The 26,185-nt window shown below is 36.3% G+C and overlaps 2 protein-coding genes across 17 annotated transcripts in view; one reads left to right on the plus strand and one right to left on the minus strand.

The window, feature by feature from the left end:
- Positions 1 to 7,781, plus strand: part of MRE11 (DNA repair and meiosis protein (Mre11)) — a 42,693-nt gene extending 34,912 nt beyond the window's left edge. For all 13 annotated transcript variants that reach the window (XM_088858391.1, XM_020665547.2, XM_088858392.1 and 10 more), the window contains 4 exons: positions 3,874 to 3,997; positions 6,160 to 6,351; positions 7,227 to 7,341; positions 7,495 to 7,781. Coding sequence is in view for 11 of the 13 variants with exons in the window: in XM_020665547.2 (XP_020521206.2) it covers positions 3,874 to 3,997; positions 6,160 to 6,351; positions 7,227 to 7,271 (361 nt within the window). In the remaining 2 variants the exon portion in view is untranslated. The remainder of the gene's footprint in view (positions 1 to 3,873; positions 3,998 to 6,159; positions 6,352 to 7,226; positions 7,342 to 7,494) is intronic.
- A 2,954-nt stretch (positions 7,782 to 10,735) lies between these two features.
- Positions 10,736 to 25,392, minus strand: LOC18431637 (uncharacterized). Of its 4 annotated transcripts, none has more exons than XM_088858396.1 (7): positions 25,053 to 25,392; positions 23,089 to 23,153; positions 22,967 to 22,996; positions 22,519 to 22,716; positions 21,825 to 22,440; positions 21,283 to 21,660; positions 10,736 to 11,014 (listed from the first exon to the last, which is right to left on the minus strand). In XM_088858396.1, the coding sequence occupies exons 1-7, from the start codon at positions 25,161 to 25,163 to the stop codon at positions 10,940 to 10,942; spliced, it is 1,473 nt and encodes a 490-aa protein (XP_088714522.1). In that variant the 5' UTR covers positions 25,164 to 25,392; the 3' UTR covers positions 10,736 to 10,939. The 4 variants fall into 4 exon arrangements, with proteins under 4 accessions (XP_088714522.1, XP_088714520.1, XP_088714523.1 ...); XM_088858394.1 differs by having other exon boundaries at positions 21,783 to 22,440; XM_088858397.1 differs by lacking the exon at positions 22,967 to 22,996.
- Positions 25,393 to 26,185: the final 793 nt, after the last annotated feature.

Below are 26,185 nucleotides of genomic sequence, written 5' to 3' on the forward strand. Positions count from 1 at the left end.
ACAGAGACATCATCAAATTGCAACAAAACTCAGTGTCATATTAGTACATTAACATAACCATCAAAAGTCACAGACAAATCTATGTCATCACTCATAAACACCCCGAATAACTTAAAATGACAATTCTTTGTCACCCCGAGAAGAATTGATGATGATGACATGCCATCATCATTAGAGTCATCCCCCTCCTCAACATATTGAGCATCATCCCTTGTCTAATCTAAATCTGCTTCATCCTCGTCTCTCAATCCCACCAACCTCTTCCCTTTCTCCTTTCCTTCTCCCTCCCTTCCTTTGGCTTTAAGATTGAGATCAAGTGGTCCGCAGGGCTCAATGGTGTCCCAGCAGCCTCACGAACGTGGCCCTAGGTCAAGTCCTCTCTAGGGATTACCTCATCTTCCTGGCATCAATTATCCACTCGCAAGTGTCATCCATATCATCAACTTCAATACCCTCCCCTTCATTGTGCTTTAGCTGTTGATGGCACTCCTGCACCTTTTGGTGATACAAAACAAAGACTAGGTCGTGCAATTGCTTTTGCTCCTCTTCTTTGTATGGACCTATTAGATAAATTTTGAATTTGTATTAAAATTTAGAAAAACAGGTTAATAAACTAACTAGCTAACTAACTGACTGACTACTATAGTACCATGTAAGTAATATTACCATTTCAAACGTGCTGAAGTTGCACTCGCATCCAGATGAGCTACAAGTTAGATTCAATATACGCATTGGCATTTGCCGCAAATGTGGGGTGCTTCCCCAATGGTACTCCACCAAAGCTATTTTACATAAATGTAAATGTAGTACATAAGGTATCTATATAATTGAAAATTAATACTCAAATCATGAAATCAAAATGAAGAAATTCTAAACTCACTAGGAGAGATCTTGGTCCTCTGCCTTATTGCCAACTCCTTTCCAAGAGACCCAATAGAGTGCTTATCCTTGTCTCACTCCGTTGTGACCTTGTCTTATACTTCAGGACCAGGTTGAGTTTGATATTGCATAGGTTGAAAGCTTCCATGAAATCAGTCTTGCTATGTACCTCATTTGATATTGCATTGGTTGAAAGCTTCCATGAAATCAGTCTTGCAATGTACCTCATGATCAATATAATAATGAGCAGGGTTAATGAAGTAACTTGCTAAGTGTAGGGGCCTCTCAAGCTAGTAGTTTCAATTATCTTCTATAATCGTCAAGTATTCTTCATACTTAGCTTCATCATTCCCAAAACATTTCTTGATTTTTCCTTAGCATCCTCCATCGCTTCATAAATGTGACCTATCGCTGGTTTCTTCTAAGTTTCAACCATCTTGATTACCTTTATTAATGTCCGAAAAACATATACGGCATACTAAACTCTATTCTAAAATCGTTACTCCATGACAATCTCCATAACTACTATATCCCATTTGATTTCTTGGCCCACTTGGACTTCGTCCAGTACTCAAATACAAACATTAACATCAGGTTTTCCTTTTTGTCCTACAAAGATTGCAAGGACAAGTGGGGGGTGGCAAATCTAGTCTCTCCAGGTCTCACCAAGTCTCTACCCTACCCAACATACTTTTCCCCAAGCAAACTTACAATGACAGCACATAATGACATAACATGTATGTATTCAAAACAAATGAAAGAAGTAATGACAAAGCATAGACATAGTATAAAAGTCATGTTCTTAGCTGAGTGTGATTGTATTATATAGACTGTGATGGTCTTCGCTTTTTTTATGTTTGTCTTCAGCGACTTCGTCTTACCAATCGCCTCAAGCATGAGGTCTATGCAATGTGTTGTGCAAGGCGAGCAAAAAATACACGGTCTCTTCTCCATTTATAACTAAGCTCCAAAAACCATCTCGAAGTATTTCTTTTGTTTCTGCAAGAAATTGAAAAAGTTGAAAATTTTTTTATCTTGCAAAAAATCTCAAATCGTAAGTTTTTTGAGAGTTTTCCTCTCTAATATGCACAAGAAGGGTTTTGGGGATTAGAATGTCCCTGCAACAACACCCCACCGCCCCCCTTTTTTTTTGTTTGAAGGAGGGGGAGACGGGGGGATGCCAAAAATGCCCCTAGCAGAGGGCATTTTTTTCCTCGGCCTCCTTGTCTCGGGGCATTGCCTAGACGCCCGCCTTAGGGCCCGTGCCTAGGCGGGTGCCTAGACACACGACAACTAAGTCCTACCTAGCGTTTTGGCCTACTAGCCATCTAGGCGGCCGAGCTACTAAATTTATAAACTTTGTAGGAGGTTACCCCCACTCAGTGTTTTAATGCGGGATGTGGACCCTATGTGGTCAGGGGTTTAATGCGGCGATGTGGTCCTGATGCGGGCACATCACCTCAAGTGCAGTCAATAAATTTTAAAAAATATAAAAATATTATAATGTATAAAGAAAATATAGATGTGATTTATGTGATTATAGGTATTTTAATTTATTCATTATTTCTAATATATTAGTTGTATGAGAGTCTTAGTCTCCTAATAGCCTTATAAAGAGTAATAGAGTTCATTGTTCTAAATTCTATAGCTTCTAATCTTTAATAGTTTAAATGTCTAATAAGAATCGGGCTTGGTCAAAATGGTAGAGGCTGAGTTATCATAGCACAACATCTCAAGTTCCATTCCTATGTAAGCTTGTCAAAAAAAAAAAAATGAAGAATAAAAAATAAATGTTTAATACAAATAACATGTAAAACAAAGCGATCTATTCCATCTCATATAACATAACCGAACTTTCAAACCTCACCGAGACATCCAAAATTCCAAACTTTAAATTTAAACTCCAAAAAGGCAACAAGCAAAAATTTATGATCATATAAAAAACAACAAAAGATAATAATCAACTCTCAAGATAAGCCCAAAATATCTTCAAAATAATGCCCAAAAATATCTCAAGGGTTAATCAAAAGAATCCTTTACCCTTTTTCAAAAACTTTGCGCTCAAGAAAAAAATCTAAATACGCTTTTGTTTTTGTTTTTAATTCTCTAAGAACCACCAAAAATGGTTCTAATGGGTTTTTGGGGCGCCGCATATGCGGGTGCATTACAAAATAACGCATATGCAGCCTGATATGATGTGCTTCAGGCTGCATAATGCGGGATTCAGCCCCATTTAAAAACAATGCATCCTATTTAATATATGTTGAGGTGATTTAAAACATTCAACTTTCAGCAGTTGTATCTTTGGCATCACAAAAATCCTCCATTTCCTTTCCACACCACTTATTTGTCCAATATGCTCTTGCTTGCAATTCCAGCTCTAAATGTAATGCTTTCTTTTCCGTTATGCTCAAGCAAGGCTTATAGGCCATTCCAAGGTGTGTTTACCATCCCGGTGTTTAACATCCCTTTCAAGTGTCATAGCCACATAAACTCTTCTCAACAATATAGTCACATCCATATTGAAGGGTGAGCATCATTCAGGCATTCATAGATCTTGGATCTCACATGCCAAGTAAAATCTGAGAAAATGTTCTTCTGCTTTTAAATGAGGAAATTGTCCATCTCTTTTTAGACATGATGACTGTACAGACCTTGCATGTAAATAAATAAAGTACTAATTTCTGAGAATTGGCAAAATATGCATAAAAATGATAAAAATATCCAAATCATTAAATCTGGATCTAATGTGCTGTGGTAATTTTTGTAAAGGCATATAGAAATGCACATTCTTTAACTTTTATGTATCATGTTTTACATATACTAGTTGTACTTGTACCAAACATTGTAAAAGTTGCCCATGTCCTGATTTTATTTTATTTTTACTCGCATAACTGCAGTTGCAGTCACCCACATGCATTTTCATGTAATTTATGTTTATTGATTACACTGCACATTCATTTTTATCAAACATGGTGGTTTTTGTTGTTGCAGATCTGCATCAATTGCTGCTTCTACTGCAGCTCGGAGCATTGCAGTTGATGAAGAAGATAGCGTTGATTCAGGCTCAAGTGGTGAACCAAGAAAGGAAGAACTGGATAAAGCTGTTGATAGCTCAGTACGTGCTGCTTACTTCTTAGGTTCATTTAGATAATTTTGTATTACTACTTGAGCAGTATATTGTGACTTTCCCTTGGTTGATTGGCCTTGTAGTTTTTCCATCTAGTGGATTTTCATAACCTGATAGTTTCTTTTTCTCTTGTTTGAGTTGGAAAATGTTTAGGAGGTTTTGTTGAGTTGATTAGTAATCTACATAACTTTTGTCTCACCTCCCGAAAGCTTGTGCCATGCAAGTGTGCTTTCATGGTAAAATTCAAGCTGAGACAATTATGTATGATGCTTCCAATTAGCTTGCCATCAAAAGGGTTACAGTGAGAAGCGAGAATTTGGCTGGATTTCGGTACTTACGAAAATAAATGTTTCCTATGCTTTACAAGTTCGCTTAATTTGGTGATTATGTTTGAGATGATTATTGAATGCTCCATGATTCCCTTTTTTGTCATTTGAAAATAGAATATGAAGTGATGTACTCTTGTAGTTGTCTTTAAATAGTTGAAGACAATAGTTCGTATTTTTCCATTAGTAGAAATGATTTTCGATATTGTGATGGTTATCCAATGTGGCAGCTGTCCGCACTTTCGATATGTTGGGTCAATAATCCCATAAAATGAAGAGATCGAGGAAGATGTCGCACACAGAATTAGAGCTGGTTGGGCGAAGTGGAGATGTGCAACAAGAATTTTATGTGATCGCTGCATGCCAATGAGGTTGACGGGCAAGTTCTATAGGACAACAGTGAGACCAGCTTTGCCCTATGGGGCGAAATGTTGGGCAGACAAAAAACAATATACCTAGAGAATGAGTGTAGCGGAGATGATGATGTTGAGATGGATGAGTAGCAAGACAAGAAGGGATAGAATTCGCAATGAATCTATTCAAGAGAATTTAGGCATGGCACCAATAGGCAATAAAATGAGAGAGAGTACACTTGGGTGGGCTGGCCATGTGTGGCACTGACCAAGTATAACACCTATTAGGAAGTACAAATTAGTTCAAGTGGAATGATTGAAAAAGGCAAGGGGTAGGCCCAAAATGACGTGGTTGGAAGTAGTCCAAAAAAATATAGGGACCTATGGCCTCATTGAGGATATGGCTTTTAATAGAGCAGAATGGAGAACCAAGATTCATGTAGCCGACCCCAATTAATTGGAAAGAGACTAAAACGAAGATGATGATCCAATGTAGCAGCTGTGTGACATTCCTTAATTAAATTTTTGTTTCCCCTTTTGTTTTCTTTAGGATTTAGGGTTCATTGAGTAATGCTTCTCACTTGTGTTAAAAAATAACCATGCCCCCAAATCTTTCTAGAACACAGTGGCTTATTGATTGTTACAATTTTGTTAGGGGATTGTTCTTTTCTCCTCATTTATGTAAAGGTCACTATTTGATCTTCCCAAGTTTTCCATTAAGATTAGAAGTTCATGCTCTCCTATTTTCAGAAAGATCCAAAATGCCATGTAATATCACCATATTGTAATCTTTTGTAAATTTGGTTCCAATGTCACCACTTGTGTTCTTTGGGAAATAACTACATATTGTAATCATTCAAAATTGAGATTCATTATTCATAAGATGAATGCGAAACCAGTTAACAGGCATTCAAAACTGAAATACTACCATACTCACACAAAATCTCATCCAATATTTTTTCAATTTCCCATTTATCCTTCATTATAAAAAAAAAAAAATTCCCATTTATCCTTCTGATATATTGGGCATTCAAAGCATAGTTATTGAGATTGTGAGTGGGAACAAGAGGGATTGTGAAAGACTAGAAGATCCCCATGGTTAGGAGCGTGATCCGCACAATGCATATGTTAGGGATCTAGGTCCCCAAATTTTAGGGATCTCGATTCTAACATTGTGGGAATCTTTCTCATGCAGATAGCTAGCTATATATTTATCAATGCTCTCTCACCTACACATGTATATCTAATTGCATTCTTTTATTTATTGATTCTTTTTTGACGATATTTTAACTTCGCTATGCCTTTCCAAGATTCCATTTGTGAGCTAGAAATTTATTTCTTTTTACTTCTTTTTCACTAAAGAGTTCTTTGATTGTAATCTTGCTCAGAGCCTATTGTACATATTTTTGCTATTTTTGGCATTTCTCTTATATGGAGAGGATCTAATGAAGACATGTTTGCATTGATGCAGGAGCCTGAAAACATTCCCCAGCCAAGTAAAGGGCGCAAAAGAGCAGCTCCTAGGGGCAGGGGAAGGGGTTCTTCCTTAACCCCAAAAAGAGGAAGGAAATCAGACAACTCTGTTATCCAGAAAATGTTTATGAATGATGACGACGACGATGAGGATGAATCATCCAACAGATTAAAGAAAACCCAACCTCAGGTAATCAATTAAGTTTCTCTCCTTTTCCTTTGCCTTTAGCCTGCCAAAGTCTTCAACTTCACTTGGTTCAAATAAATTTTTCATAAAATAACCATTTGTATATATTGCTACACTTTCTGGCCAATATTTTGTTTGGAGTCCCAACCCACAATGGTATTCAGACTCCTCAGGGGTAATGCTTGCCTCCCATTATTTATTTAATGAACTGTTTTAATAAATGCCAAGGATAGTTGCGCTTCTCAATCTTTAATGATTGCTAGAGCACCCAGATTGATACGAGATATGCAGTTTACATGAAATTCTGCAAAAGGCAACTGACATTTTTATTTATTTTACCATAATGGAGTGAAACTGAAATGCTCTTGTTTATCTTTGGACTTCCATTACTTTGCCAATCTTTCTCGTGAAGCTTGTGCTGGCATCCACGTTTTAAAGTGCGTGCTGTTCTGGTGATCATGTAAGATGAATTATGTAGTCAAACTGGTTTTTCGTGAAGTGAGGATATCTTTCATAAAGAATGGCGAAAATACACTAAATTACTGAACAAATTCCATAGTGAATAGTCTGTCTTATACAATGGTTCTGGACAATCATATGTCATTTAGTGGTCATACTTGCTCATGGCATAAAAATATCAGATGACGTAAAAACCAAATTAATAATGATTTGAAAGATCTTCGCATTTATTACTCTGTTTTGTTTGCAAAGTATGCAACTACTTTGTTTCTGGAATCTGAAATAATAGGGCTCCTGATACTCTTAAGTGATAATGCATACTTTTTCCTCTGTTGTACAAAAATTGTAGCCTGAGCGCTATGGCATGTTATTGTTTGTAGCTTGGTTGTTTCTAAAATGTTAGGTCTTGGCTTTCACAGGTAACTCGGAATTATGGTGCTTTGAGGAGGGGAGGAAGGAATTAGAGATTGTTACAACTTTGGTTTTACATAACTTCTGTAACTGACTAGACCGGTTTACCAAGAGGTGCTACAGGTGAGATCCATATATTTATATGTTCTTCTTTTTATCATCATTCTTTTTAACAACTTTATTTCTTTCAGTGCCAATGTTTGGTTAAAGCCATGTCTCTGCAGATTTTCTCTAAAGCTTTGTTGTAATATGTTTCTTTGTATCTTTTGTAATAAGCTGTTCCGAGTTGCATTGATGCTTTTGCGATGCTCGCTGCTCCGATGGATAACGAAATCAAACTTGTGGCTCGCTTTGTGGAATCTGGGAGATACTTTTTGTGATTCTAAGCTTTTGCGTGTCTTTCAGTGTGAGCCACAAGAAGCAAACCTGATGAGTCCAAAGCTGCGGTTGAAATAGATATAATACTTCGTTATCAGCAAATATGTGCTTTTTCATATTTGAAAAACGTTGGTGATGATACTAGGGATTGTTTGCTTCTCTTAAAAGCTTGAATCATTTTAGAATTGAGGTGGTTATTAGTACCTGAAATAGTTGAGAGAGAGAGAGAGAGGCCCTTTTCATTCATGATGGAAAGCAAAGTAATAATCGGAAAGTTTTGGAAATATTGTGGACATGTTTTTTAAAACCTAGCAATTTCTGATTTGGATCTCAAATTTAGATGGAAATAACTTGAGACCGAATCAGTTCTCGGATGGTATGGGTTCCAGCCGTTTTCCCTTTGAAACTTCTTATATATTAATTCTTCTTTTCATTTCTTAGTATTATTTTTTAATTTTTTTAGATCACTAATTTGGACAATTTTCAGCCCCGATTTGGATTGCCTATCCATTGATTTGACATAGTAAGAGACCTTGCACTAGTAATCGGTAGATATGGAAACCATTATCATCCTCCGCATCATTAGAGTTTTTTCCCAACTATTTGGGGTTGGTTGTATGTTCTTGGCCTGTCATTGTTCTATCGAGGGTTATGCTTTTAATGAGCTTGTAAATCTTCATATTTGTCTCACTAGTTTCAATCATGTCTTTTTAGGCTCACTTTTTACCTTTTTTTAGTCTATAAGTTATTAACTCGACTTCCAAATATTTGTTATATCAGATTTGTATTGTACCTGGCAAGCCTATTTAAAGTCTACTCTCTCTCATTTTATCGTCTATTGATGTCACACTTAAGTTCTTTCTAATGTATTCATTTTGAATTATATCGTCTCGTCTTGTCATTCATCCATCTCAACATTCTTATCTTAGCTATATATATTCTATGAGTATGTTGTTTTTTGATTGCTCAACATTTCGCCCCACAATGCAAAGTTGATCTCACAGTCGTTCTATAAAACCTGCCATTTAGCTTTATTGGTATGCAACAATTACATAAAACTCTATTTGCACATCTCTACTTCGTCTGCCCAGCTCTATTTTTATGTTCGATATTTTCATTAATCTCTTTATTTTTTTAGATTATCGACTCAAGATATTGGAAGTGTATTTTTTTTGGTATTTTTTGGCTGTCAATTGTAATTATTTTTTTGTTTCTAGTCTCTACTCTTATCATTTCTAAACTTGCATTCTATGTATTATAACTTAGTCTGCTTAATTTTAAAACCTTTAGGCTCTAGAGTTTTCTTTCAAAATTCTAACTTATGTGGACACCGTTTCGGGTCTAATCGGTAGATATGCTAATAATCCAGGCAATCCCTAGTAATTTGAAAACCAACAAGTTGGCTCTAAATCCCTCAGGCCAGCTTCGAACCAATGGGTGGCAGTCTTGGTCTAAATTCTCCTTGGACTCACCTAGTTCCGAACTCTTCATTTTTTTATTATTTTGGTTTCACTATCAAAGTTTCCCCTGAAAAGTGGGCTGTTCCGAATTGAATTTGGATCAGAATTGGCGGGGGCCAGTCCTCTTTTTGAAATCACGGACCGTATGAGGAAAGGGATGTTTTGGCAATTATTGCGGACTTTTTGCAAAAATGTCCACAGGCCACTTAGCATAACACAATCCCATGGTCCCCTCCTTGCTCCGATCAAGCGTTAGGAATCAAAGTACGAGTCTCGCCCTAATGTTTGTTGGGCTTTTGCCATCAGCACCTTGTCGCACTTGCGAATGTGAGTCAATTTCACAACGATGAAAATTAGATATGCATTATTCTCTCTCTCTCGTCCCCCACTTCTCTCCTCTCTCCCCCAAAAAAAATCCAAAAAAACATAGACATGGGGACAGATTTTAAATTGTTAAATAGTTCACCTCTCCAAGGGCCGAGATGCACTTTGACAAGTTTCCCAAGCCACAAAAATGTGTGAAATAATAACAGAAAAAAATCAATTTCATTACAAATGCCAGTACTTCCGAAGAAACCTACCATTGAGAGAGAGTCAAATGTCCCTTCACATTCAAATGAACAACATAATTCTGAAAAATGGATAAAAACAATGTTGTCTAATTGGCATCGTACTCTTCTTCGATTTGATGAGAAAAATGACGCAATTTGGTGTTTCGGCCGATCTCGAAAAAAGACTTTGGTTTTTTTTATTATTTTAATATCAATAAATTAGATATATATTTCCCAAGCCATATAAATATGTGAAATAATAACAGAAAAAGATCAATTTCATTATAAATAAACCAGTACTTCTGAGAGAGAGTCAAATGTCCCTTCACATTCAAATAAACAATAGAATTCTGAAAAATGGATACAAACAATGTCGTCTGATTCGCTTCGGACGCTTCTTTGGTTTGGTGAAAAAATAAAGCAATTTGGTACTTCGGCCGATTTGTGGGAAGACTTCGATCTTTTTATTATTATTATAATATATATATATATATATATATTAATGATCCTATGAGACCCTCCCACACTTATGTGTGTAGGACCTCAAAGGATCACCATTAAATTTGGCATAGATCTCTAGAAAAGTCAAGTCTCACACCCATGTGATAACTTTTCTAGAGATCTCTGCCAAATTTAATGGTGATCCTTTGAAGCCCTATACATGGGTGTGGGAGGGTCTCATAGAATCATTACTCATATATATAATATATACAACTAGTAGAAAAATAAATAAATAAATAAAACATTTATATAGCTATTTCTTTGCTACCCGAAGCAATCCGAATCTGACCGAAGCAACCCGAATCTGACTGAAGTGGTAGCACCAAGCTTCAATTCTCTTCGATTTATGCCTAAAATCCGAAGGCTTCGGTCTCTTTGGCCGAAGCGAAGCACATTTGATAAAAGCGCCCGTTGCTTTTGAAAAGGATTGATCTTTAACTCACTGAATATTCCTATATAACAATTTGCATAGTTGATGACCTGTGTTACACAGTGAAATGGGAAGATTAGAATTCCAACAGAACTTTGATGCATATGCTACAACCTGTATTCATTGTTGGCAATCACATACGTTTACAAGCATGTGTGCAACATGTCGCATGCGATTGCAAAAGGCTGAAGAGCATGTATGAAGGGCAACCTGTTTATTCTACTGCTTTGCCATATTTATTCTTAAGCATGTGCGCAGCATGTTACATGAGACTGCAGACTAGCGGTTGATACAGAAGCATCTGGTTTAATGCCAAACCTTGGCAACAATTCATATGAAAACTCACCGTATTTTTCTTCTTATTATGTACAAAAAAGTTAGAATCCTCTCCACTGCTAGCCCTAACGGAAATATACATTTCGAGCTCCATTCACAGTTCTTCCTTCTGTAGTTTCAGTATTCCTAGAGCCTTTTCCCTGTTGAGAATATGATAGCATTCAAAATAGTTAGAACGGAAATCCAAGAGAATGTGAGCTGATCTGAGAAAAAAAAGCACTTCCACAATTTGAACAAAAGGAGAATTTCATGATGACAAATAAGAATGGGGAAGTATATCATAGTTCAATTATCCAATGCAGTATGGTAAGCAGTACTCCAAGGGGCGGGCATCCACTATCTATTCTAGTCTTCTAGATGACAGGTGGAGATTAACTATACCTGTGTTTAGGTCCAGGGTCCCCAATTGCTGTTCATCAGTTAGCAGCAACAATGGTAGATTCCCTTTGGAGAATGGTATATCATGCTCCATTAGGTTATTACGAATAAGAATATTATAAGATGACGATTATCCACAATCATATAAAAACAAAGAATCACATATTGATTGCACTTTCAACATCATGGGTATCAAGACCTACCGGGCAATCTCATTGTCAATGGTGCCTTGGCCCATCTAGTCAAAAGCAAAAGCTGGGATTAGTCCAAATCAATCAAAACCAGTGTTTGACTAGTTTCGACTGGTAGGGCCAGCCAGTTTTGACCGGTTAGACCAACTAAACAAAGTTAGGCGACATTTTTTATGATATAGTTCATAATTTTATTCTTTTTATTATTAGTCAAACCGATTTTCACAAAAGCCCCTCCTCACCCGATTCAATAGCCGATTTGACTCTAATAACACTAGTGAACATCGAAACAACACAGACAAAGCACTGCATTGGAAAATGGAACTTCCAGGTGATGGAATGGGCATAAAAGAATAATCAATTTGATATTTCATGTCTATGTGTAGCATGCATAATTTCCAGAAGCAGTAACAATGACATAGTTGCAAATTGTGCTGAAATGTTGACTAGTAATTCAACTCACTATAATAAGGCCAAGATGTTAGAATTAGGGGTTTACAATACCATAGATCATAGGACAAGTTATCATGTACTGACAAATATTGGTGCATTAGCTACCAAACGTGCTGTTTTTTATTTTGTTTTCCTTCTCTGGTGAATAAAAGAAATGCTTAGGTTGCAATGAATTCTAATTTAGTTGTTCAAAAAGAGTACTAAGGAAAAATAAGATAAGAAAAATCTACACTGTATTCACTTGCACAGATTTGACAGAATCTACATGGCATGACATGCATAGATCTGCACCCTCATACGAAGCTTGATAAAGTCTGTGAAGACTTGGTAAGGTAGAGGTCCAAGGACAATAATATATTTCAAATGAACATCATTATCTTTCTTGAATATGCAGGACTGCTGAAACCCAAGCATTAACTTTAAACCTTCACCAAAAAGTAAACATAAATAGATGCCACTTTTCGCAAAGGTCCCAATCACTGAAGGACCCCACCGTTTAGGTGACTCGGCCAACTCACTTGTTTACCAGCATCCCCCCTCCAAAATCCATTTTAGAGATGGATTTCAAAATTTAGGGGATGATTATCTCGACCATGGTGATCATGAATCTAAAATGCACAAATAATTAACATTTTAAAATGGTTTTTTTTTTTTTTTGAAAAATGTTTTGCACCCATTTATTTTGACCTTTTTATGAAACCATTTTTGTTGCAATTGGGCTTCAATGGAAGCTTGATATTGGAAGATGCAGTCGAAAAACTGCATCCCCTGTCGCATTAAATACTTTTCCAACACTAAAGAGATGCAACCACCTCGAGGTATATCTCTTTCTCCTTGAAATACTCATAATGTTCGATATGTTTCAAATTCCCCAAAAAGCTCTCTCTCGAGAAAGTATATTTGAGATGTGCTATGGGAGAATAAACTCACTCAAAGGTCCCGTAATGCTATATGTCAGCCAAAAGCATATAATTAGTCCAGACTAATCTGACAATACCACAAATCAGTCACTACACATTTTCAGCACAAACTATACCAGTCCACAAAACAGAAGTGGGAAAGAGGTGCAATAAATGAATGGGACAGGTTGGCGCAAGGCAAATTCTCTATAAAGGTTTCAAACAAGTGGTAATCATATGTAAAACCAGATGCATACAAAAACAGGCACCCTAGTAACGGCATGGGAAGAATATAGAAGAACATTGACTTTCAAGTCTCTCCAGTAATTCACATGACTACTTGATGTCAAGCTGAATTATCCCAAAAAGTAAATAGTAATCCAACTCATTACCCCAGGTCCACCCAATTCACCAAGGACCCTAACATGGTCAATGACCAAATTTCCATCAACATAAATCCATATTACCCCAATGGAGCCAGATGAAATGGTGCGACTACTGACCCTTCCAAAAGAATACTTGTAGAAACTTAGCAAGCGTCTCTTGCCTGTTTGATAGGTGACAGAATGAGTACTATACTGGATGCGCCAGTTCTGGCACTCAAAAACAATGAGCACATTGAGGTTGATAGCCACTTGATCAAGGAGTACCCCATAAAATCATCATGAAACAAGATCTATTTGTGACCTCCTACGTGCTGATTTCCAAATACAATGCACATAACTCCAGAAAGGCACCGATTTATATTGGCAAAGATCATAGATTTGAATCGCTAAAGGGCGTTGTGCAACAATGTCAGCTTAAGGGAAAAACTTGCTAGACAAAAGGGCATTTCTTGTACAGGAGTGATTTGGCCATTTCTTCTCTTTTCTTGCAGTAAGAGTTTAATCAATAAGTTTACCCAAGTGAAATGTTGCATGTGTATTATTTTTCAGAGTAAACTTGTTGGATCATAAGTTTTCGTTGTCATTAGTTCAAAAGTCTAGGTCTTCTTTGAATAGAGGGTTGCCAGATAGCAAATACAGAAGGTTGCTGCTTGGTAGTCTGAATTGTGTTTTTGAAGGTTTGGGTTTGCTATTGGTGTTGATAGGTTGCAACTCTGATAAGGTGCAACTGTGGTACAAACTTTGCTAGACTGCCATTTGAGCAATCTGAGACTAAGCTTATGATTCCCATTTTTTCAGGGAGTCCTGTAAAGACAAGTCACATCGAATGTGCACAAAGTCACAATGTAAAAATATATAGACATAGGGCACAAGTTTCGTGTGCATATCCTGTTTATATACAGAAAACAACACAATGACACCCATTAGGGCACAAGCACAATGTGTGTGTGTGTAAACAACACAATGACACCCATAAAGGCACATGCACAATATGTGTGTGTGTGTGTGTGTGTGTGTCAGATGATATTCATAGTGTATACGCAGAGCAATTTGAATAGATGCATTTATTCTTGTTTATACAATACAGTATTAGCATATGTGACAAATGTTTGCTGAGAATAGGTCCAAAAATTTGTTCAAAAGGACTAGCATCTATCTGACTATCACGAATTTGGAAAGTTTGGGGGAGGGATGCTAGAAGGTGTGACTGAAACAGTACACTAAGGTACCCGCATAGACAAGTGTTATCCATGACAACATAGATAAAGCAAATTTTAAAAAAATATGGCAGGAGGACATTACATGTTTCATAATTAAGAAAAGTAAATATAAAATTTTAGTTAATGAATGATGATGACATTGTGGCCTTCCCTTGTACTAGTTTTTAATATTTTTTGGCTCTTTTGAGGAGAAAAATGTGACTTTAAGAATGCTGTCATGGTTCTATTTTTTATTTTGTATTTGTGGTAGAAAGTAAAAAAATAGCCTACATGGTCTTTGAACTTTTGTTAATTAAAAATAGGTCTATTTGGTATTTTTTTAAGTCAAGTTGTTGAGGTGCATCCAGCCCCTTGATGTTTATTTTTTATAATTTTGGGGCGTGGGATTTTTCTGTTTTTGCAGGCAGGGGCCGGGGTGCAAAACTAGAAAGGGCATCTAGAATTCTCAAATTGAAGGCTATAGAGAAGGCTTACTACCACTTCACAAGGTCTCCCCCCCTTGTGGGTAGGGTGACAATCCCGCTTCAGAACCTCGATCCCACGATTCCTATAAGGGATCTTGTAGGGACCCCGGTTTTTCAATTTTGGGATCTCGCTCTAAAAAAAAAACGGACCACGTTCCATCCATCAATGGAATCCAGTTCCATTTCGAAATAGATCCCCACTCCCATCAACCAGGGTCCAAGGTTTTGGTACATTAAAATCTTGAGTTTCATGTTTATGGGATCTACTTTCATTAACGTATGATAGCAAGTTAAAGATTGTCATTGTCCCAAGTTCACATTATTTAAAAATCATAAGTTCCATGACGGTAAAATCCAGTTCCTTTTTTGTATAGTATGAAGTTCTATTATTTTAGATTCTTAATTTAAACTCGACATAGTCTAGAGTGACCCATTGTTTTATTACATGCTATTATGTAAGCCATCCCTCTTAGTTGTGAGAATATATATATATATATATATATATATATATATATATATATATCATTTAAAATCTTATATTTATGATGTCCTATTGTTTTAAATTCTTAAATCACAATGATGAATCCTCTTAGTTGTGATATGAGAATATATGCTTTCATTTCAAGCTTTAAAAAACTTCTTTTACATCTACGAGAGAGAGTAGTTCATCTTGTCCTCTTGCCCCTTTGGAGAGCCAGCCTTTGAGAAACAATGGAAGCAGAGGAAACTACATTTTGAATGGTAGGATTCTGGGTTGCTGGGGACTTTGAGGGAATGGTGCATGCCAAACTTGTGTCATGGCCTGAAGAAGTAGTGGGAGGGACATGCCTTGGCATCATCAGCATCATGGTGGTCGCCTAATGCTTCTAATGCTCTAACATCATCTTCGAGGTGGTCATCATCAGGATGAAAATCCCATCCTTTGTACTTCTCTGCATAGTCTGATCGCAATCTACTTAATAACTTGTTATTGTGGTGAACATAAACCAATGACTCGGAGCGTTGAACATTTAACCTGTTTTGCTTAATTCTATGAATATAATTTATACGTACTCCAGCACCTCTCAGCACCTGACGAGTTGACATTCTGAGACAATACCTTAACAACTAGTGAATATAATTCCGGAACCCCACCATCATATAGATACCACCACGAAACAGCTGACATTGTTCCTCTGTTGGAAATGGATGCCGAGAGTAAGAAGACTCCTTTATTACATACAAAATCACTGATGTGTTGTCGTATTCTGCCCCTCTCATTGTCGTTTGGGTACAATCTCTCAAGCGCAGCAAGATACGACGTTAATACTTCTTTATCGTGGTGCGGCTTTAGCCTCTTCTCCCCACCAGGAAGTGGTATAGTTAACCATTCCCAAGAGTGATACTTAAGACTTAAAGCATATGTTAAATATAGTTAAGAATCTTGACATTAGAACAAGAGGAACCCCGTTATATGACATACTTAAACATCAATTCCTTAACCAAGGGAACTTGTACTAGCTTTACTTGACAACCTCATTTTTATGTATAGTGGAGTTTAGATTCCTGCTAGCCAAAACATCAAACCCATTGACATGGGATCTCGCTCCCATAAACCTAAGGATCTTGTTCCTTGTCTCGATCATCGTATAGACGCCGATCGTACTAGGGAGCTTCCACTATAGGGCAATTCGGAAATCTCGAACCGGTCCCACTCTCGATCCCGCTCCCATCTCCAACAACTATGGTTCTTCTTCTTCAATCCCCTCCAATTCTTAAATGAGTAGCGAACCATAAGTTACATCAATTTGGTACTAAAGCAAGTTCTATTTTAGAGCAAAGGCATTAGGGTACTTCAATCCCCTCAAATTCTTAAATGAGTAGCGAACCATAAGTTACATCAATTTGGTACTAAAGCAAGTTCAATTTTAGAGCAAAGGCATTAGGACCCCTCGAGTACGGGATTAAGGTTGATGAGGCCTATTGTGGATGCTTGGATGCCAATGAGTTCCTCAAGTGGTAGAGTGTGAACTCACTTCAGAAATGAATTTTAAAGGCTCTTCACTAATGAAAGAGACAATGTCAAGAAAATACATACATTCCAATTACCGGATGACCCTTTACTAGATAGTACTCATTTTGAGGTACGTCACGCGATTTGTGAAATAATACACGAAAGAATTTTTCACTTACTAGCTGTGCGTAATGGCCTCCAAGATGATAATGAGCAAGTGATGCCTTGACATGTAGCTAGTGTATGTTATCAAATCCAGGATCAAGCTTACCTTCAAAACTTGTTTAGTGTTGATACCTATCGACTTTCTCTGAAAGATGCACCTCCAATGTCCTACGACTAGAAAGGAGAATCCTGACCGAGGATCATCAAGTTCATCTGGAACGACTCAAGCAGCTTGACATGCTAAAGCTACCACACCATACGTAGTAGCACCCCCATCTAGGACCTGGTAGCAAGTGCCGAAATAGGACAAGGCATTCTAAGCCATAAGCGACAAAATGGCACCTTTAAATGCTTCAAATATGGAGAAGCTAGCAATCAATCAGACGAACGCCCTCATAGGTCCTACAACCCTCAAAATAACTAGGTGGATCACGTAGAAGATAAAGGAAATGTAGAGGATGAATATGACTTTGAGGATAGAGTCATGATACTGATCCAATCATCGTCAGAGATACCCGAGGGGATACAACTGTCATTGCAGGATTATGATGTCTCCTTAGTTACCTAGAGTTGATAGGTGGTAGTATTCATAATATTCTCCACACCGCTTGCACAACAGGAGGGAAGTTGTGCATAATTGTTATTGATAGTGACAATGAGAATTTGGTTTCTCAAGAAATGCTCGATAAGCTTTGCTTGAACACTGAGAAGTAAGAAAGGTCATGTAACATCATATGTTTCAAAGGATAGAAATGGGAATTGTAATTAGATCGTTGTGTCTATGTGAGCTTCTCGATAGGTCATACAACTCACAAAAATGTTTTGTGGTGTGATGTCACATATTACGGTGTCACATTTGCTTAGCCATCCCTAGCAATTCATTTGAAAGGCACACCATGTTGGTGAGAAGAACACCTGCTTCTTCAATAAGTATAATAAAAAACTCCTTCCACAAAAGAAAATGTCACAACCCAAAAGCGAGAGTAAAACATCCATTTCCACAAAAGGAGGTGAAGAAGGTGCTAATTACTTTTTAATAAAGTGCAATTCGAGGTGGTCGATGCCATGAGAAGGCAGTTGTTCCTCCGCCCAACATTGTCTCACACAGTCGGGGGTTTTGAGTCCGCTAAGGAATATCCAGTTCCCTAGAAGGAGATAAGGAAGGTGAATACACTTTTAGTGAAGCACAATTTCAGGTAGTGGATGCCATGAGACATCAATTTCAGACAATGGATGCCAAGGGTCTTTTTTGGACCCACTTGAACTTCACCCGACCTACGTTTGGTCAAGGTCCGGGTCTAGCTTGGACTTGTAGGTTCACATTGGTCAGCCAAAGACAACCCGACTAACCAGGCATACCTAAGTACAAGATATATAAAATTAAATATTAACTATATATTATAAAATATATAAAAGAAATTTTTATATTTATTATTTCTAAACCCGACCCGACCTGATCCGGTGAGTTAGGTTTGGGTCCAATTGACCTGGACCCAGCAAGGTCCAAGTGCGGGTACGACTTAGACGTAGTTGGGTTAGGTCTAGGTAGGGATTAAACTAGACCCAACTTGACCCATTTATAGTCCTACTCCTTGGGAGGATGCCAATATGGGCTTCATGTTAGGTTTGCATAGAACCATTGGAAGTTATGGCTTTGTATTTGTAGTAGTGGACCATTTTTTAAAATACCATATTTCATTCCTTGTCAAAAGACATCTAATGTATCTTATTGTGCATTTTTAAAAAAAAAACGTCTATCTTCATGGAATACCAAAGTCAACGACATATGATCAAGATATTACATTCCTGCATCATTTTTGGAGAACCATGGTCAAAACTTTGTGCAACTCTACAATAGAAAAATCAAACTAATGGTAAACTGGGGTGGTCAACCATAATTTGAACAAATTTATTTAAGTGTCTCGCAAGCGAGAAAACGAGCTAGTGGCATTTGAGTCTTCTTAGGTAGAATTTGCTTATAATTAGCTCGGTTAATCAATCAACCAGGAAGTATCCTATGAAAAATAGTGTATCGACAATGCATTCCACATGTGGTAGACCATGTTCCATCACCTTATATAGGAAGGTGAAGTGCTAAAGTTGATGAATATGCCAAAATATCAAGGAAGTACAATAGGAAGTCCCTAACAAGTTAATAGCCAACTACACTAAGAATAAGGAGTCCGCAAATGAGCATCAAAGCGACCAATAATTTTTTGTATGGGACTCTATCATGGTATATCTGAGGAGTGATAGGCTCCCAATTACTCACATGAAGTTATATTAGCGAAGGTCTAGACCATATGGGATCTCAAGAAACTAGGTATGTTCCAACTCCTAGACCTTCTTGAATACCTTCATATCTCATCAATCATTAATAATGTTGATCTCTACAAATTTCAAGGAGATACCACCAGTACACTTGAATGCTGAGGAGACTGAGGAGTTACTGAGAAGTATTGAGGACGAGATAAAGGATGGGAGTTTAAACTCTTGATACACGTCATGGTTCATACATAAGGTAATTAGTTCATTGGAAGGATCACATATTGACTGATTGCTCGAGATACATGTCATGGTTCATACATAAGATAATTAGTTCGTTGGAAGGATCACATATTGACTGATTGCTCGAGAATTGATGATCATGAGTTACAAAGGGAGAGGGAGGACTTTTATCAACTTCGCATGGGACTTGATGGGGTTGAGTTCTTCCCCACATGAGGAAATTGATGAAATGCCTTCCCTTGGACTAGTTTAATTTTGTTTTAATTCACTCATTTGAAGGAAAACATGAGACTTATTAAGATGGGGTTAGGGTTTTACTTTTCTATTTTACGTGTGGAAGAGCGATACTGCGTTATTTGGCAGCTTAATATATCTTAGTTACATAAACGTATCTGTGTCTTTTAGAGCCATAGGGAATACAAGGGCAGTTTTAGTGCTTTAATTATTTTACTTTAATTACGGGTATTTAGGTCAATTTTGTTTAAGTCAAGTGGTATAAAAGAGGAGAGAGGGATGTCAAGCCCCTTGGTGCTTTATTTTTAAGAAACTTTGAGAATGAAACAAACCTAAGAAAGGGCTTCGTGAGTTCTTTCATAGAGAAGGCCTAGTAACACCTCCCAAGATCCCTCCCTTCCAAGGCAATTCTTCATTTTCTCTTCTCATGTTTCCCCTCTACTTTCCTTCTCTCCATTTTTACTTTCTTTAAATTCTCGTCTTGTACCTTCTTATTCCTTTCATCCATTCTCTCTCCCAAATTCTTTTTTTCATAAATTCTTTCACCATGTTCTTTAATCATCTCTTTTTCCTTCCTTATTCCCTTATCTTTCCCTAAATTCTTTTGTTTGTCCTCTTCTGCCCAACTTTTTCTTTTTTTCCTTTCTCGTTTTTTCCCTTATTATTTTCTTCTTCTTTTCCACTTTTCATCCTTCTTTTCTCATTGGAAGAATCCATCAAAAACCTAAAAACTAACTCACAAGTCCTTAGATTTAACCAAGACAAAACATTATGAGACCCTCAAACCTAATATCCTCTCTAAAGTCAAAACCTTAATTTCTATATTAACTTCAAAATCTTAGATTTCGTTGTTTCGGATTTAAAGTTGTTCGACACCCTCATCTTCTCTCTAGGCTGCAGGGTAGCTTTAAATTTCAGGGGAATCAATCTCATTCAGCTGATTTAGTTTAAATTCAAATTTCAACCCATCACTGCATTGAAATCTCACCTCTCAGGAATTGAAAAAAATTCCTAATTGCAAGTTGATTTACTTAAGTATGTTTATATATTTTTGTGGATGATTACCTACAGATATTCTAGATATTCAACATTATTTGAATTTTGGGTGTTCTCCAAATGTGTGTTAGGGCCTTGTAATGGGAAGACTAGTATAGCAAGTGGCAGATCTTAGGTTACATCAATTCATCAAATTAAAACAATTAAGAATATTCAAATTGGGGTCAACCACTACAGCTTACTAATTTGGAACTCTTGGCTCACAATGCAAATGACAGATTCCAACCTGGGCTTACCAATAGAAAGAAAGATTCATTAATTTTATAATCCTAAATATTATGATAATCTAGTTCTCCATACTCTTAATCTTTTTTCTTTTAACTTTCCAAGCCCAGTATTCAAGTAAGGAAGTTAAATGCATTGTTGGATACCTAGAAACTGCAAGGGCACCTAGAAAATGACTAGAAGTGTCCAAGTAACATATGATCACCACCAAGTAACAATGCAAACTAAAAGGTTACCTTTTTATCATGCAATGTGTTGCCAGTCTTCACTTGTAAGCCACATTTAGATGTCTTCTGATTCTGATGAATGCTACAGGCAGCAATTTCTTTTCCACCAACACAAGCCCTCTGGGATTTGCTGACATTTGTAATTCTTTTGGGGTTCACTTCTCCTTTCCCATTCACAGAGTTTTCTTTTCCATCTACAAAAGCCCTCTGGGATTTGCCAATATTTGTGACCTTTTTGGGGTGCATTTCAACTTTTGTAATCCTTTTTGGAACCACTTCAACTTTATAATTCTGAGTTTCTGTTGTGGTAATTGTCCTCAAAGGCTTCCTAAAAGTAGTTGCCCGGTGACCATATGTAAGCCTTCCAGCAGAAAGTGCACTTTGTCCCTGAAAAGTGGAAAATATAATCAAATTTTATCATTCTTTTGACTCATTGAAACTTCACCAGAAAATCACATCATTACCCAACAAATATTTTGTAAAAGATCTTAATATTTATAGTATCTTACCATTGAAATCGGTTCATGGTCACCCGTTTTAGCAGTTTTTACCTTCGAAATAGGTTCATGGTCATCCCTTTTAGCAGAGACAACCTTCCCTCTTTTGATAGTCGAACTTCCTTGTGGATGATGAGCATTAAAGTTCTTCCCTGTATTTAGAGTCTTATCGTTAGTATGCATATCTTTCATACATGCTTTCCTCACCATTTGAGAATTATCTTCCTTCAGCTTTGACCTGGCATTGCTGTGCCTAGCTCTTCTTTGGAGATCGAGTGAGGACCCAATACTGGACATGTTGGATGATTCCTTACTATCTTTCGATAACCTTGAAGGTTTAACCTCTACTCTCATTGCATGCCTTGTTGTGAAACTTTTCCTTAGGCTTAGTCTGACAGCCAACAAAAAACTACTGGATACCTCTGGAACTATTGGTTCCTGATGCATTTCAGTGGTAGTGCCTGATTGTGTCCTCGAAGAAAGGATACTTTGTGCATTTTCTGAACTATCGGACCTGAGCTTAGACTTAGATGAAGATGACGATGATGATGATTTTGTTTGTAAAGTGCTTGATCGTGTGCTTGAGTTAAGGGTACTTTCTGGGTTATCTAAACCATTAGACCCACACTTAGATGTAGACGAAGATGAGAATGTTATTCCTCGTAAAGTCCTGACACAAGAAGAGAGAAAATATCAGAAAAGAAAACCCAACTGAGACTACAAGTTTACAAAAGGGTCTGGAATTTACTTGGTGGGTTGTTGATCCACTTCTCTCCATGAAGACAGTTGATGAACTTGAGAGATGAAATTCTTTCCCTCTGCACCTTTTCTTGACCGAAAATGCTTGCTCCTAGATGACACGGAGCCTGGGAGCTTGGGGGACATTATCACTGATTTGCGAAAATTGCCTTTGTTTTCATTGTAACGTGATGGACGTGCATGGACCCTGAAAATAAGGCATATCACACCACAAAGAACATACTTCAAATTAAGGCACATGGCATGCGAAAGAACAAGGACATCATCCAAGTTTCTCTCCTAGATAAACAATGAAATCACATGAAAACCATGACCAGTTTTTAAGACTGATAACTTATATCAATATTCTTGTAAGTTGAGAGAGAGAGAGCGAGAGAGAGAGAGAGAGAGAGAGAGGAAGGGAGGGAGGGAGAGAGGAGGGAGGGAGGGAGGCTCACGGGTGAGACGTATGGAACCAGGCATCATCCCTGTGAACCACAATTGAGAAGTATGACAAATAAGTAGAAATAAGAAAGCTAAATCAATATAATATACAATGATTCCTCAGAGACTGACTCACCTAGCTTGGACCATGGACTGAGCTTCTAATTCCAAGTCCACCCACATTGGTGCTTCAATTTCTTCCTACAAATGTTCAACAAAAACATTTTTATACAATTCCACCACCTTGTAGCCACTCCCCCCCCCAACCCCCACGACATTAAAAAATAATAATAATAATAATAAAATAAATAAATAATAAAAAAAAAAATAAATAAAAATAATAATAATAATAATAAAAAAAAAATATATATATATATATATATAGATATATATATATATATCTATGGAAAAGTCTTCCCAAACATCTATAGGCGAAAATGAATAGTGATTTCGCTTACCCTCATCACCGTCCAAAGTTCATCGCACGGTCACCATTGTCCGGTAGTGTTTCATTTTTCATTATTTCTTCTACAAATCAGAATGATCTGAAATTTGGAGCATGTCTACATTTTAGTGAGGTGCACCTAATAAAAATATAAAAAAAAATTGTAAATTTTTTTTGACCAAAATACCCCGAAACGTTTTGGGGGTATTTTGGTCATTTTTTTTCATGTAATAGTTTTTAATTTTGTTTTCATAGATTTGCCTATTTTTGATGAATACATGCTCCAAATTTAACGTCATTCCGACTTGCAGAAAAAAAAATAAAAAATGAAATACTATCGGACAATCGTGACCGTGCGATGAACTTTGGACGGTGATGAGGGTAAACAAAATCACTGTTCATTTTCGCCTATAGGCATTTGGTAGTATCTTGCATATATATATATATATATATATATATATATATATATATATATATATATATATATATATATATATCTATATATGGGAAAAGTTTATATAAAGCTATGGCTTGAAACAATCAAATTAGAGCCTACCTCAAAAATTTCACTAGATGAGGTTATTTCGATACTCAAATATATTCAAATTAAGATGCCTGGACATGAGAGAAAAACAGATTTCAGGTTTTTGAAATAGTGTATTTTGTAATGTTTTTTGGACCGTCAATTTTACAGATTTTCAAGTTTTCATAGATCGGTCGATCTACAGTATTTTTTCAGCTTTTAAAGTTTATAAATTAAATTTAAAATATATGTTAAGGCTATCACAAAGATTTTCAGTATTAAAACCATATTTTTGGATACTATTTGAAGGTAGGCTCTAATTTGATTGTTTAGAGCCTAGGCTCTATACAAACCGCACCCTATATATATATATATATATATATATATATATATATGGAGATGATAAAAATACTGTAGTAATATTTACAAATTTGCCCCACAAAAGTAACTTTTTTAAAAAAAATAGAAAACAAAATTAATAAATCCACCTTTCACAACTCTCTCTATCTTGAAACTTTGTATCTTGAAGGGTTGTGAAGTTTAGAATATCCCATATATATATATATATATATATATATATATATATATATATATATATATATATATATATATATATATATATATATATATATATATATATAACACACTCACACACAAATGCAACAATGCAACTCTGGAATCCCTAGAATTACCTCTGAAGAACATTTAGATTTCTACCAACTAAAATGCATCATCAAATTGAGTGTTTCCATTGAAAAACAAAACCCCTCCAAAAGAAAAAGAAACGAAAAATCAAAACCATAAATAATTTCTTTTAGAAGAAAGAACAGCCACATAACTATAAAGGAGAAAAATCTAAAACCAGAAGACGCCATAATGGAACCGTAACATAGGACTATCTCTTGTAAAGCTCAGCAACAGAAACATCACAGAACATATGAATCACCGTGTAATAAACCCTATGAATATCCAGAACCCAAAACCTTGCAAATTCTAGTCCAAATATCAGTAAATTCCAAGAAAACTACAGAACCCTAAAAATGCCAAAAACCAGGGATCTACATTTCATTAAAGAGGGGTCAACATTTCATTAGAGGGTCAAGAGTGAGAAAAAAAAAAAGGAATTTCTTACCAGCCACAGATCAGTGGGTTCAAGACTGGTCCTCTGAAGCCCTCCATTACTGGTCCTTCGGAACCCTGCATTAGTTTCAGATGAACCGGATTCTCCTCGCACTAACACCATTTTTCTCAGAGTTTAACTTTTTTGAACGAAGTATTTCTGAAGAATCGCCATGTGAAGTGGTGACTGAAAATTTAGAGAGAGAAAACCCTCTGATAAAAAACTGATAAGCTCATTGCCATAGAAGCTTTTTAGTGAGAAAATCGGCATTTATATGTTTTCCGGAAAATTTGGGACGTCCCGACCGTTAGAGAAGCATTTGAGTTTGGCACGTGTACTTAGCTCCCAGGGGAGCATAGTTCTACACCTTGGGTTTAGATATTTGGGAGGGTTTTGCGATCTAAAATTTTAAAAATTACCAAATCTGTAAAAGAATTTTCAAATTTACGTTTTCTAATGCTTATAACTTACCCTCTAGGACCATCTCTATATCAATCCTGAGACTTTTTAGAGAGTGTAATTAGGAAATTTATTTCATTTCTTTTATTAAAGTTAATCTATGTGTTAAAGAGGATTGAAGTTAATCTATTTTTATTAAAGTTAATCTAATTTATTTCAAAAGATTCATTTTTTTCAAAATTTATTTCATTCTTTTATTAAACTTATTTCATTTTTTTTCAAAAGATTATGTGTTATACCTTTAAATTTAGGGTAATTATCGCTAATCTACCTATATTTTAATAAAATAGGAAAAAAAGTAAACTTTTCAAAACCTCGCCGACACTTTTTTTTCCCAATTTTCAGTTTTTTTGGATGAAAATACCCTTCATGATAGTCTTTTTACCGTAATTTAAATACCATAATGTGTAGAAAAAGTAATTTTTAGGATATTTTATACGGTATTTTAATTACCGTAATTTATAAATATATTATTCACATCATTTTTACAGTAATACTTCGAAAAGCTTCAAATCGAAGTTAATATCAGAGCTACCTTTCTCCTCCTGCACTCTGTGAACTTTCTCTGTCTCTCTCTCTAAAACCTACATTTCTCAAAACTATTATCGGATAAAAACATTTGTCCTGAGCTTTGACTTATAAAATTTTGATTGGAAAGGCTTGCAACGGGAGTGGCATTGATAACG

The sequence above is a fragment of the Amborella trichopoda genome, chromosome 2 (assembly GCF_054954075.1).
Source record: "Amborella trichopoda isolate Santa Cruz 75 chromosome 2, AtrichopodaSantaCruz75HAP2 v2.0, whole genome shotgun sequence".
In the NCBI taxonomy this organism is placed as follows: domain Eukaryota; kingdom Viridiplantae; phylum Streptophyta; class Magnoliopsida; order Amborellales; family Amborellaceae; genus Amborella; species Amborella trichopoda.